General features: G+C 46.1%; 1 protein-coding gene across 3 annotated transcripts in view; it reads right to left on the reverse strand.

The window, feature by feature from the left end:
- KIAA1549L (KIAA1549 like) overlaps positions 1-14,343 on the reverse strand; it is a 308,458-nt gene that overhangs the window by 120,911 nt on the left and 173,204 nt on the right. For 2 of the 3 annotated variants that reach the window (XM_018059263.1, XM_018059262.1), the window contains exons 2-5: positions 9,065-9,403; positions 5,870-6,487; positions 3,623-3,738; positions 535-754 (exon numbers count right to left, since the gene is read on the reverse strand). In XM_018059263.1, the coding sequence (XP_017914752.1) occupies positions 535-754; positions 3,623-3,738; positions 5,870-6,487; positions 9,065-9,403 (1,293 nt within the window). Of the gene's footprint in view, positions 1-534; positions 755-3,622; positions 3,739-5,869; positions 6,488-6,895; positions 8,760-9,064; positions 9,404-14,343 lie in introns of those variants that run through there. The other variant, XM_005690072.3, reaches the window with a different exon arrangement.

Below are 14,343 nucleotides of genomic sequence, written 5' to 3' on the forward strand. Positions count from 1 at the left end.
CAAAGATTCTAATTCAAGGGCATCTGGAACATGTTATCATAAAGCACAGATTTTATGCTCAGGATACTCAACCCTCCTCAGTATCCATTGATAATACAGGAAAAAAAAAATACAGTACCTGGTGCTCATAAGTACTATATACTCATATAAATTGGGAAGACTTCTATGAAGGAATATTTCTCATGAATCCAGGTTGGAAAAGTTTAGGCCGCTGTGCAGGGAACTTGGACATTAGATTAGCAAGGCCCTTGGAGGAAGGTACACAAGGACTCTAAGAAATGACAGAGCAGCTAGTGATGGAATTTTCTTTCTCTTATTTGGCTGCCCCAGGCCTTAGTTGTGGCATCTTCAGCTGTGGCATGAGGGATTTAGTTCCCTGACCAGGGATCAAACCTGTACCCTCTGCACTGGGAGTGTGGAGTCTTACCCACTGAACACCAGGGAAGTTCCAGTGATGGAGTTTTCAAACAGGTCCTCCTGGTACCGCCCACAATCCCAGAATGAAGAGGAATCCTTTTATTCTGAATTACTTGCCTGTTTTCAGCTGCAAGTAGCCTGCAGGCTGGGGAATCCACGGGGAGGCAAGTACAGCCACAGACTGCAAGTTTGGCGTGTGCTGCTTCATATCCGCAGTGACGTTGCTGATCCCATAAACACCCAGCATTTCACTCACTGCGGAAGGCAAGTAGACCAGCCTCCCTTTGGTAGCGTAATAACCAACAGTGATGTTGTGAGAATGTTCCAGGAGGTCCACCTACAAGACAAATGGACCCAAAGAACTTAGTGTTCATTTCCACTGTACTTTAAGTCTCTCCTGGTGTTTCTTAGAACCACAGTGGTTACTCAGCATGGCTGGGGAACAGGACACTCCCATTCGACAAATATTCTAGCAATCCTATAACCTGATGGGATTGGCAGGTCTCAAAATATCAGAATACAACAAAATATAACTTGAGTTGAACCTATGGATATAAGATTAAATCTATATTTAATTCTGAAATAGAATTAAGTCTGTGGGTAGGTTTTTTTCTTTTTTTATTCCTTAAGTGCCTCAGTTTAATCCTGTGAGCACCAATTATCACCCAGGAGGGCAGGCAGGAGACAGCAGGCGAAAGAGATTTCCTGGGGTAGGAATGCTGGGAAAAGTGGCTGTACCATATTTCTCATCATTTATAAACATTAAAGGGGCTTCCCTAATGGCTCAGTGGGTAAAGAATCCACCTGCAATACAGGAGCTGCAGGAGACATGGGTTCAACTCCTGGGTCGGGAAGATCTCCTGGAACAGGAAATGGCACCCACTCCGGTCCTCTTGCCTAGAAAATCCCACGGACAGAGAAGCCTGGTGGGCTACGGTCCATGGGGTTGCAAAGAGCTGGACACGGCTGAGTGACTGAGCCCAACAACAACATAAACATTAAAAGGCAGAAATGATAGATTAAGTTCAGACCCCTTCCAGACAAGGGCCAGGTAGTAAATGAGGTGAGAGAAGAAGCTGACAGAAGAGCTGTTCAGATTTAACTCCATTCTTGGCTTGTAACTGGGTCACGACCAAGGCAAGACGGGGCCATGGAGAATTTCTCTTACAGCAAAGGAGTCCTAAGGGATGCTGATGATCTGAGCTCTTTCTCACCCAACTGGAAGAGTTTTGAGGCTTTTGACCTTATTCTGATTTTGTTTTGCTTTCCTCGTGTTTGATACCAACAGTTCAGGGTGTTTGAACACTGCCTTCCCTCCCCTTATTCTTCCATCTCGATTAGGGGTGTCAAGTTTTTTGCCAAAGAAACCAAGACAACTGACTTTGCAGGAGGCTGGGTGTCCTTTGCTTCCTCCACATTGTGCTCCTCAGCACCTCGTCACTTGAAGCTGGTGTTCAAGGTGACATTAGGTGGGAAAAGAGGTATTTCTGGATGGAACACGGACTCAGCACCAAATACCACCAATTCACCCAGAAAGAAGGTGACTCCCATCTCATCCTCCTAATATTAATATCTCAAGAAGCAAGTCTCAGTTTGAGGACAGTTGACTTCTAACACCTCTCTAATCCTTGCTAATCAAATTTTTAAACAAACAAAGGGATGCCAGGCCCCAGCTTTAATGCCTTCTGTAAGCAGTAATATCTAGCTTGAATTTAACAGGCTGTCTCCACTATTTTCATTTTTATTTTTAAATTTTGGCCATCCCATGCAGCTTGTAGGATCTCAGTTCCCTGACCAGGGATTGAAACTGGGCCATGAAGGTAAAGGCGCCAAATCCTAACCACTAGACCATCAGGAAACTCCCTTATTTCATTTTTATCATTACCTTCTATTTGCTGCAAATGATCCTGACTTCTATTCATGGTGATACTATCAAACATCCTCTCGAAAGAAATATGTTTCAGTGTTTTCTTTAAATTTTTATTGAACCATAGTCAGTTCAAAGTGTTGTGTTAGTTTCTGCAGTACAGTACAGTGAATCAGTTATACATATCCATTTATCCACTCCTTTCTAGATTCTTTCCCCATATAGGTCATTACAGAGTATTGAATAGAGTTCCCTACACTATATAGTAGGTCTTTATTAGTTATCCATCTTATATAAAGTAGTGCGTATATGACAATCCCAATCTTAAATGTGTTTTTAAAATAAAAACTGATTTAAAAATAACTACTACATACTAATTCTCACAGCAGTCTGAGATGATACACAACAAAGAGCAAAAACTGTGAGGCTAATTTGCAAACAACCAAAGTTTAATGAAAACTGTCTCAGGTAACCACAGGGAAACATTCACATTTTCAACTTTCAAATAAAGTTTCTGGTGCAGAAACCACAGATGTCTCTTGTGGGGAGCATTGCCTCTTCTTCTTTTCAGAACAATATAAAAGAGATTAACAATGATGAATAAACTGTACCCAATCTCCTTCCTAGTCCATGGTGTGGTGGTGGGGAAGGACCACTAATTTGAGTGCAGCTGTGCAAAGCATCAGAGCAGAAAGCTGGAGCAATATTTTTAAGTGATATAAAGGGCTGTCCACTGACTGCCCATCACATGTACTGCTTAAAACTTGGAATCAAACCAAAAGGGAGTAGACCAAGACTTCCATCACTTGGATATGCCATCAAAATCAGTTGGTGGTTGTTAAACAGTACTTGGCATGAAAGTGTTTGGAGAGAAAAAAAAAATGCCTACTTCCTTGTCTGTTGCTCTCAATTTAAGCAAAGTCGGACTCAATTTACAAGTCAGAGTAATTTTTAAATGTCCAGAAATAAATCGCCAACTGTTTACAATGGTGAGGAAGATGAAAGAAAAAGCAGTGGATGATTTCTGCAAAATTACACTGACACAGTTAAATACTTTCCCCAAATAACAGGATAATGGGGCAATTTTTATAAAGTACATCCAGGCTTTAAAAAAACAACCCCAAAACTAGACACAATTATCCTCAATTTTCTATCTCAAAATTTGACCTCCTTCTCCTGCTACCACACATTAGCTATTTGCCAAAAGGATGCATGATGAAAGATTCTACTTCTGTGGTGGTGATGGTGCCCAGGGAGGAGAGCAACAATGTAAACAGGCTCTGGACCCAAAAAGAAGACGTGGCTGGATGAGGCTGGTTACAAGAACAGGGGGCTTACGTGAGCCAAGACGTCATTCTGGTGGAAGGCCTTCCGCAAGGCCTGTGTGAGCCCTTTGGCTATATTGAGCTTCAAGGTCTCACTGATCTGCATCCTCCTTTGGGTCAGAAAGAGAACTGTGGGGTGAAAGAGAAGCACAGCATCAGCAGGAGGCAGCCAACCTCCTACCTAATTCATGCGCCTCTGCTCCTCCCCAGCCACCCAGTACCCCCTGCAGGTTCTGAGCAAAGCTGGTGGGCACAGGGCCAACTGAAAACCAGATGGTATAATTTCCTAGTTTCACAATTTTCCCATTTAGCATAGCTGGAGCGGCAGCTCTGTTGGTCCTGCTTACGTCCTAAAGGAAGAAGGCCCAGCCATTTGGGTGGCCCTGGTGGAGAGATGGCTAGCACACTAGTGGCACTTCACTTCTGACCGTCACCGCCTCTAACTCTGAAAGCCAGGCTAAAGCCAATGTGCCTGCCTCTGACTGGTCTGCATGCAAGGATATTCCTGCAACAGCATCCCTGAGTGCCTCCTTAAGGGCAGGCCCTGCATCCTAAAACAGCCTAAATCAACCCTGCATCAGGAGGGGCAGTCCCCACCCCACAAGCAGGATGTCCTGTTTGCTTGACTTCCCAGATACCTGGCATGGAGAAGAGGCATTTGTGATGGAACATGACAGGTGCTCCCTGAAGGGAAGCCTAGGAGGTAGTTGGAGGCCCTTGGAGAAGCATCCGGCCCTGACTGGGGCGAGGGAGTGGGGATCAGGGGAGGTTTCCAGGAGGAACTGATGCTTCCATGAAGTCTTAGAGGATGATGGGCGTGAGCTGGGCCAAGGCCAGAGGGACTGCCCTGGCCCCTCCCAACAGAGGGAAGACCAAGTGCAAAGGCACAGGGGACAGAAGTGAACACTTCAGTCTACAAGTCCAGGCCTGGTCCTGAGGGCAGTGGGAAAGGAAGGGGTTTAAGCAAAGGTATGCACTTTAGAAGGTTCCCTTGACTGCAGACTGGAGAAGAGATTGGAAGGGTGGGGCAGTCTGAAGGCAGACAGAGAAATCTGGCCGCTGTTGCAGAATGTAGGTGAGTGATAGGAACCAGGGAAGGGGCTGTGGGGGTGGAGGGAAGAGGTATTCAGGAGGCAGAACAGGAAGGAACCAACTGGGTGTGGCTGGGGTGAGGCGGGGCTGTGAAGAACAGGGAGTGGAGAATGTTCCAGACTTCTGCATCAAGGAGGCTGGGGTTGCCTGCCACTCAGAGAGGGAGGCAGAGATCTGGAGGGCGGGGGCAGGGGGAGGGGAAAACCAGATGGTACAATTTCTTGAGAAATTGAAAAAGATACTGTGCTTTCTGCTATGCCTAGCTTCACATTTTCCCATTTTAGAATAGGATCTGTCTCAAGAAATAATTTCATTTAATTCCTTGTGGGGTGAAGAGAAAGGCGGGACATGAGCATTCAACACTGGCATGCTCTTTCAAATAATGTTTCTAATGCTTTTTATAGCAGACACTACCAAACTATTAAAAGCATTGTGTGCCTTCTTGGCCCATTTGCTGCAACTCAGAGGTGGGGGCTGAAAAACCAGCATCTACCACCCCGACTTTTTCAAGAAGGTCTCCTTTTTAACATGAGAAGAAAATTCAGGCGCCAACATAGAGTACCATAGCTGTACTTTTAGTATCCGATGGTTGAGAAGACACATGAGAGTCCTTCTGAGTCCTCTTGCCCTTCCTGTGATTGTGTATTTTACTAATCACAGCATTCACACATGTGAGACATCACTGTAGGCATCGCATCATCAAGGTTTGCCTGCAGATATACTCTACAGGCAAATTTTGGTGTACCTTTGCTTTTTCAGACTCCCTAGTGGAACTGGTTTCAGGAGGCCTCTGATACCAGGATGGATCCCAGGGCTAGATTCCGTGTCATACTCTCCACATGATAGAGGAGATTCTTCTCCATCACTTAATGAAGAACAGGACTTCTCAGCCTCAGCACTTTGGATGTTTTGGGCTGGATTATTCTGTTGCCTGACCATCCTGTGCACTATAGGAACGTTTAGCAGCATCCCTGGTCTCTTAACACTCTAGATGCCTGAAACACCTTTCCTACCCTCCAAGATATAGACACTCCAAAACATCTCCAGACGTGGCAGCAGGGACTGGTTGAGAACCACTGATCTCAAAGAAATCTAAGAATTCTGCTACATCTCTGAGGCCAGAACGCACTTGCGGCTTTCACATCAAATCAGGGCAGTGAAACCTTACCTGTCTTCACCAGGAGCTTACTGGACATCTGACACTCCAGGTTGGACGCCGTCTTGCCAGCTGTGACCACGGCAGTGGACACAGCGGGAAGAGCGGCATCCGTGTTTTCTGCTGATGAAGGCGGCATCCGGGTGGCCCTCACTGGCGCGGTGATGGACGTCAAGGCTGCTGTGATGGTCAGCGGGCGAGTGGTGGACACCCTGGGCAGGTCTGGGTTGGTGGGGTTCGGGAAGCCCGTGTGCATGGCTTGTGGTTTCCTGGGGAGGTGTGTTGTGGATAACAGGCCAGAGGTAGCGCCCGTGTTCCCTTGCATGGCTGTGTGAGTGCTCATGGTGTGTGCTGTTCTTGCAAACATGTAGGTCGGCGTGAACGAGAAGGCTGGATGAGCCACCCCTGGTGTTGCTTTGGGGCCAGATGCTGCACTGCTCGTGATGTTTTTAGCTAGAGCAGTGGTCCAGCTGCTCTTGGCTAATCCCGAGGCCATGGCCGAAGGGCTGCTGCCGGTGCCCTTAGCAACCAGGGCTGCAGACAGCACCAGTGGACTTGATTTCCGAAGAAACAATGTGGTTGCTGCTGCTGCTGCTGTCGGCTCTGCCTTGGGCACCACTGAGGAGTCCACTGCAAAGAGAAAAAGCAAAGTCTGTCATTGGCACGGAATGCACACACCACTTGTGGGGATGAATGGATGTCACTTATGGGTTTGTTGGGGTTACAGGTCTCTGAGCTCTGGAATTTAGGCAAAATGGCTTTAGGTTCATTAAGTCGATTAACCATAATGAGAATGCCACTTAAAGCAAAGCTATGGGTGGAAATGAGGACACTTAAATTCTGAATACTTTCCAAAAAATCAAGGGCATGACTATCTGGACTAATAACTCATTCATCATCCTAAAATCAGGTGTATCTGCTCCTTTGGAGCAAAGCTAAGTATTTGTGTTGAGCCTAAAGATGCTTTGGCCCCAGAAGCAGTCACACTCCTATCTTGGGAGGGACCAGGAAACAAACTACCTGCATTAGTGGTTGCACCTGTCCATTTCTCGGGGTGCTGAGAAACCCACGGTGCTTTGGATGGGGTCCTGAATAAGGCACTGGTTGACAGAGCAGGCGATTCAGCAGGAGAGTGAAATCTCAGGATATCCTGGAATGGTGGGGAAGCATTTATCACCGGAGATGGATAGATGTCATCGGCAATTTGAAAACTTGTATCCACTTCATCTGAAAGCATTTCTGGCAAGCGAGCTGTGGAAGTCAGACTTGGAGAGCTCAGCACAAGTGGGTGTGTTGGATGGGCAGGTGACTGTAGATGGGGATGAGACACAGCTTGTTGGCTTATATGTGGGTAATCTCCAATCTCAGCTGTTTGGACGTCTCTGGTGTAGTTGTTAGTGTTTATGGACAAGAAGTCTATATGGTTTCCAACCGTAACATCTGACTGTTGGATGGACTGGTTGGTGCTCAGACCAGACCCTGGATCCTGGATGCTAAAACCTTCCACAGTCACTGAATGCCCAACATTATCTTTGAAGTCCTGAGATTTTATTGTATTGGCAGTGGAATTTAACCCACCAGGAGAAGTGGCTGGAGCTGGGTGAGTTTCCCAACTTGTGGAGTTAACTGTGTGCCCATTTACATCATAATTTGTTTGCTGCAGCCAGCTAGACATCATGGGTTCTGTGGAAAGGGACTCAGCTTCTGCTGCAACAGAACTCCAGAAAACATCTGTGGTTGCTGGCTTCCTCATGCCTCCCATTGTTGAGAAATCATAGACCTCACTGGAGGAGGGAAAAGCTGTCACCTGTTTGGAAGCCAAAACTGGCAACTCAGAATGGTCTGTCACAGCTGCGTAAGTCACTGGCTTGGTCCTGGAAAAACTTCGAGATGGGGACACAGTCTGGGTAGCTCGTGCGAAGGGGATGGAAGATGGAGGTAATTCAGAAGGAAGGAGGCTGGATCCTGGTGGTGTCATGTCTGTAGAGACATGATCAGTGCTGAAATCAGAGGTGAATCCACCTACAGCATGAAGACTTAGACTCTCTTTACTCAGAAGGGTCTGGAGAGCAACTGTCAAATTTGCCTTTTCGTTTTTCTTTAAAACAGCTGCCATGTTACCTTCCTTCTGCAGGGGAAATGTCCAGGTCATGGAAGGACGATGAGGAAATGTGCTTAAGAGGAGGAGGTCTGCAGCTGCTGTGGGAGGGGACCCATCACCACCTGCTTCTTGAGGAGTTGGCACTTGGGGCACAGCGGATGGAGAGACATGACTCTGTGCCAGCTGGAGCGGGGCAGGCGTGGAGGGGAAGCCTGCTGTTGTGCCATTTGATGGGGATGTGGGAACTGCCCCAGAAGGACCTTGTTGTCCTTGGCCAGCTGTAGTGAGAGGCAGAGGAGAAGGCACCAAAGGAGAAGATTTGTGTTCTGCTGAAAGAGTGGGCCCTTTGGAATTCTCTGGGGTTGCTGACACACGCAGGGGGTAAGCAGAGTTCTTTGCTGGAGCACGGGTTGCCTCCAGGCTGGTCATTCGCACTGCCACTGACTCTGCAGTCTGGACCAGTGAGGACGCAGCCTCATGGGTTGCTGCACTCTTCAAGGTTGGCAGAGACACCCCATTATGTGCTCCTTCAGCCACCTCAGCTTCAGTTGGCTGGGTGGATGCAAGACTTGGAGCCACTTCCAACGTCAACAGTGAGGGCCTTCCACCATGAAGCTGAAGAAGACTTCCAGAGGCTGGGGGAGCAGGAGACAAAGGGGCCAGGTCTGCCACGGAGCTCAGAAATTCGGGTGCGGGGGAGTCCGCTGAGTGAGGACCCCCTGCTGGGCTGGAGGCTCCAGAAAAACCTAGATGAGGGATGCCTATTAAATCCTGGGCATTTCTGGATGGAGCGTGGTTCATTTCCTCAGCAAATGGGTTTAGGGGATTCGCTATGCTCTGACTTGAGGAGGAGTCAGTTGGAGCCGTGTGGGGGAATAAAGGTACTTTGGTGGGTCGCTCTGCTGCCTTAGAAAAGATGATGGAATGAGGTGAGTCGGGAGCCAATGCAGAAGATGAAGATGAGAGGAGAGCGTCTGCCCTCGGGGGATGTAGTTCTGAGATGGAAGGAGTCCCTACCCGCGGCGGCCGCAACGGGAGGCCAGCGGTGAAGGGCGTCCCTGGCGGGAGGGTGGGGAGTGGGGGCGGCATGCGGGCGTGAGGCAAACCTGACGCGGCGGCCGCTTCTCTCCCCACTGGAGGTCTGGGCTGGACCAGGGTCTCGGTGGAATCCTTGGATGGCTCGAGGGAGGCGCTGCGTGCGCTGTCTTGGGGAGGAGAGAAGTCCCCGTGGGCCCGAGCTCGGCGGTGTGTCTTGGGTAGGGCCGTCCAGGCAGACTGCGGCCAGCTCGTGTTGTCAGGGGATGGTCCGGGCCCAGGCTTCATTCTGTCCACTGCTGAGGAAGACTGGACTTCGGAGAAAGGCCATGTTGGTGAAATCGGTAACAGCCTCCCATGAGGAGATGACTCCGGGGTCGGGGTGACAGCTATCTGCTGGTTGTCCTTTCCTGTGAAATGAAATATCGTGCCATCAGGACTTGGCTAACCATAGGTCCTGGAGAGAAGGGTAGGCAAGAGAAGTACCCCTTGGACCTCACAGACCTTCCACGCCATTAAACATTCATTAAGACTCATTAAACACATCCAAATGATAACTTAGGTCATTACAGATAGGCCGATGCTGCAGCTAACCTACATGGTAGCGTGGGTGAGAGATAGCCACTGATGAAGTGATGCTTAAGCAAAGATGTGGAGGATATTTGTGTGTTTTAAATCTGTTCCACTGACAAGGGTTGGACTGTGAAACTCACAGCCTAGAAAACCAAAGCTGAACATGGCTCCCTGCCATGGCCAAGGACACCAAAATAAACCTCATCCAAGAATCCTCAGTGCAAAAGGGAAGGACTGTGTGTCTAAATGCAGATCTTTTATTCTTAGGGCATTTCAAGAGCAACAACTGAGGTTGCCTGAGTTTGGAGAGATAGCACCCAGGAGACAGATTTATTAATATCTTGTGGATTTAAAAGGATTCCTGATGGTTCACACCATGTCAAACAGCAAAGGGGATTTCCTTCAAATTAGGCTATTTCCAAGAGAAAAACTGTTCATATCCCACCCAGGACCACAGACAGCTCTCACAAGGCCTGGTGTCACTACCAGCACCTGCAGAGAAACCAGAACTGTCAGCGCTAATGTGCAAAACTGCAGGCGGAAAGGCGAGGAGACAGGGCATGAAATGTGACTCCACGGGAAAGGAGGCGAAGAAACAACCAATCAGGAAGCTGGGAATTCCACGCTTGGGAGGACCTCCTGCTTGAGGATCCTCTCTGATCCCCTTTCCACAGCAGTGCCAATGGTGCTGACAAAGAGGAGGTACTCCTAGAGCTTTCTACACTATTGGCCAAAAAAACGTTAGACTCAGGGATTTCCCTCGTGGTTCAGTGGTTAAGAATCCGCCTGCCAATGCAGGCGACAGGGGTTTGGTCCCTGGTCCGGGAAGATCCCACATGTCACAGGGCAACTAAGCCCATGTGCCACAACTACTGAAGCTCTTGTGCCTAGAGCCTGTTCTCCGCAAGGAGAAGCTTCTGCAACGAGAGGCATCACAAGTTAGGCCCTGCTCGCCCTAACTAGAGAAAGCCCACGTGCAGCAATGAACACCCAACACAGCCAATAAAGTTTTGTTTAAAGTTACACCCATCTGGTAGAAGCAGACAAACCAAGAGCTGAAGTCAGAAGAACTGGGCTTGTGTGTACCCTCCAGCCACCCGCAACTGTTGTGTGTATCTGTGGACTGTTGTTGCAAGAGTAAAGGCAACAAGCACACTCCAACTGCCCCATGGGGCGACTGGAAGGAACACAGGGTGTCATGGAGGTGGAAGGAAGGGCTCCCCAAAAAGAAAAGCACTAAACAAACACTAAAAAAAAAAAAAAATCACTAAACAAGTGAGCAGTCATTAGAATGGTCACGACAGGATCTAAGTCCCTGTGTTTTTGTTTGCTTATTTGCTTAACAAAAGAGGACACTATGGCCCAGAGAGGGGACACCATTGGCGGAAACCACTTAACCCATCAGAGACAGAAGCAGCCCAGACGTGAGGCTTGCTCACTCCCACTGCAGCGTCTTCTCCCTGACTGCCTCTCCAAACCAGTTCTAGTCTTCACTCCAGCTCCACTCTATCCTGCCACCAGAAAACCTAACAACCAAAGCCGAAACCTTTAAATATCTGAGCTTTTAGAAAATGAAATATACTGAGCCACAAAAGCTAAACAGTGATGATCTGCTGAAATACTCAGTTTCATTTTTTAAGAGGGAAACAGTTTCAGGACAAAGGGCAAACTTAGCCTCTGTGTCTCCTTATTATGAGATCAGAATCTCTAAAACTTCCTTTGTGCTGGACCCAAAGCTTCCTCCCTTTATACAGAAATAACTGGCAAATGCATATACAGCTACAGGACCAAAAAGTCTACACAGCATTTCATTAAGATAACAGCACTCCTTGGGAACTGTCTCACGGTTTGCTATGGAAATGGTGTTTCTGTTACTGCGCTCAGCCTAAGGAAATAAAATTAGTTGCAATTTTCCCTGGAAGGCTGATGCTCCTGCCATGTCTCAGTCCTTCTGTTCATGATGCTTACCTCCTAGACAGACTCAGGTTCACACGTCATGTGGTCTTGTCTGGCTATGCACGTAGGTGGTACTTACATGAGTGAATAGAACATCCTTCTAGTGTAGTTTGTCCATTTTGGTATTTTCCAATAACACTTTAGAATACATTTTTATTACTTGCATGTCAGGTGAAATCTATGTAGGATTTCTTCTTTTGTACTCTCATTGAAATAAATTCAACCAGGGGCTCAACTCACAGATTCAAAAGTCACACCAAATTAAACTGGTTACAAGCAAGTACCCTTCTAAGTCAAATAGGATGCAACACGCAGAGTAGTTTCTGCTTTCAGAAAGAGTTTTTGCAAACTCTTTCATAAAAATCTTACAAGCAGGAAGGGGAAGTGGGTGTCAGAGGATGAATACAAGGGGATTTGTAATTAACTGAAATGCACAACCAAAGGAGGCTAAAATAAGGAAACAGTCTCTAGTGGACTTGCCTCTGCCAAACCTTGCTGTTTATAGACTAGAATCCAGTGTTTCCCAAGCTATCCTTCACAAAACAGAGTGTCCCAACATCCCTTAGGGACCATAATAAGCAAAGGCCCTCTGCCTTTGTAAAAGTTTATACAGGTAGCATGAGCAAAAAATAAGCTTTTGCTCTTTTAAATCACTGAAATTTTGGAGTTGTTTATTACAGTAGCATAACCTAACTTACTCTAACCTATTCAGAAACTGGTATCAGAGTGGATTTGGAACTTAGATGGGCATACTCCCATGTACATTAACATTTAAATAAAGGCTGAGTCCCATCATCCAGAAAACAAAAGAGCACCTAGGATGTAGCAAAAATTCAACAAATTGATGTTGGACAGTTTAATTAAACTTTGGCCAAAATTGATCAAGCATATTTAACTTCTGAAATATGTTTATTTCTCAAACATATTTGACCTCAGAAGTTGATTACTCAAAAAAACCCAATGATATACATAAAGCTAAAGAAGAAAACATGCTCATTGAATTAGCAAATGATAGCAAATTCAAAAGAATAAATTATATGAAGAATTCCAGAGAAATACTTCAAAGACATGTCAACTAACTGAAATTATTATTGAAGGAAGACACAAATTAAGATTAAATATAAAGGCTTGCTTTTAATACACATATTACCTGGATAAGAACAGAATGTGGGAGGTTTCCTTTAAGGATAGCTTATGTTACCTGTAGGTAGGGTTGACTGGAGTTCATTAAGAACTACAATAGGAATGTAGGCTAGCAAGAAAATGATAAATTCTTAGACTGCATTAAATTTTTTCACTCCTAAAATAAAAAAATATTTCATACTTAAGAAAAATATTTATAATGTCTGTATGTAAGGCATAAAGACAAATAATGAAAAACATACATGATCTCTGGCTTCATGGACATAGCAGTCTTATGGGAGATAAGGAGTTAAATCAAATATTCTCACAAATATAAAAATGATACATGTTACAGATCAAAGATGCATGGTCCTTAAGAGCAGGCAATAAGAAGATGTGACCTGATGGGGGAGGTCAGAAAGCACATCACTGAGAAAGTACCTATCAAGGCAAGATCCAAAGAATAAGTAGAAGTTAATCAAGACATGAGGGTAGGGAAAAACATTCCACGTAGAGACGAGCATTTGCAGAAACCTTGTTGCAGGAAGATGCATAAATAGTATAAGGAACTGAAAACAAAGTAACCATAGTGACATCAAGGAGAAGACGAGTGGGCATGCCACAAGATAAGGCTGAAGAGGTAGTTGAGGACCAACCATCAGAGTGTCACAGACATCAGTTCAAAGATGAGTGCGAAGGAACAGAGGTGAAGGTGGGGGGTGTACAGGAGCAAATGTGTTTCAGGACAATCTTTCTGGTTACAGGGTGAAGAACAGACTGCACCGCACAAGGCGAGAGTGGCCGACGGGAGACCAATAAGGAAATGACTGTTGTGGTCCAGGTATACAATGACAGAAAAGTTTTAAAGAGAAGCTAAGCCACAGTGGGAGACTGAAATGGATAATCCTCCTGGATCCCTTTCAAGTCTCAGAGTTCAGGACAATATATTTTTTTAAATATGTGTGTTTGTGGTAATTTTTTTTTCTAATGGCTGCAAATTCTCCTATATGCCTCTCATTGAGAGGTAGAGTCTACGTCCCTTTGGACTTGAGACTGTTCCACCAATTAGAGTGTGACAGAAGAAATGCCATGAGACTTCTGAAGCTAACATCATAAAAAGCAGCTTGGCCTTTGGAATGTTCCCCTTCATATCCTCCTTTACTGTTCCTCCTGGAACCCGGACACCGCTCTATGAGCAGCCCAAGCCCTGTGGAGAGATCCAACCCTGTAAGTACTCCAGTCAACAGTCCCAGCTAAGCCCAAGCTTCCCAGTCATCTCAGCCCATGGACAGACAAGTGAATGAAAAAGGCTCCGGATAATTCTCGCCCCCAACCATCAGAATCACCATGGTTGTTTGAATCTTCCCTACAGAGGCCCCAGGCATCAAAAAGCAGAGACAAGTCATCCTCACTGTGCTCTGAATTCCTGAAACCATGAGCACAACAAAATAGTTGTTTCAGAGCACTTTGGGGAGGAATGTTGTGCAGAAATAAAAACTGAAGCAGGACAGTGCTGTGTCCCTCACTTCTGGGAGTGAGTCACTATGATTCTTAAAAGGATTCAGAAGCCAAAAAATAGTTAAGAAGCCTTCTGCTTTATTTTTTGTTTGTTTGTTTTTTTAATTTTTATTTTTACTTTATTTTACTTTACAATACTGTATTGGTTTTGCCATACATTGACTTGAATCCACCACGGGTG

This window comes from Capra hircus, chromosome 15 (genome assembly GCF_001704415.2).
Source record: "Capra hircus breed San Clemente chromosome 15, ASM170441v1, whole genome shotgun sequence".
NCBI classification, from domain to species: Eukaryota; Metazoa; Chordata; class Mammalia; order Artiodactyla; family Bovidae; genus Capra; species Capra hircus.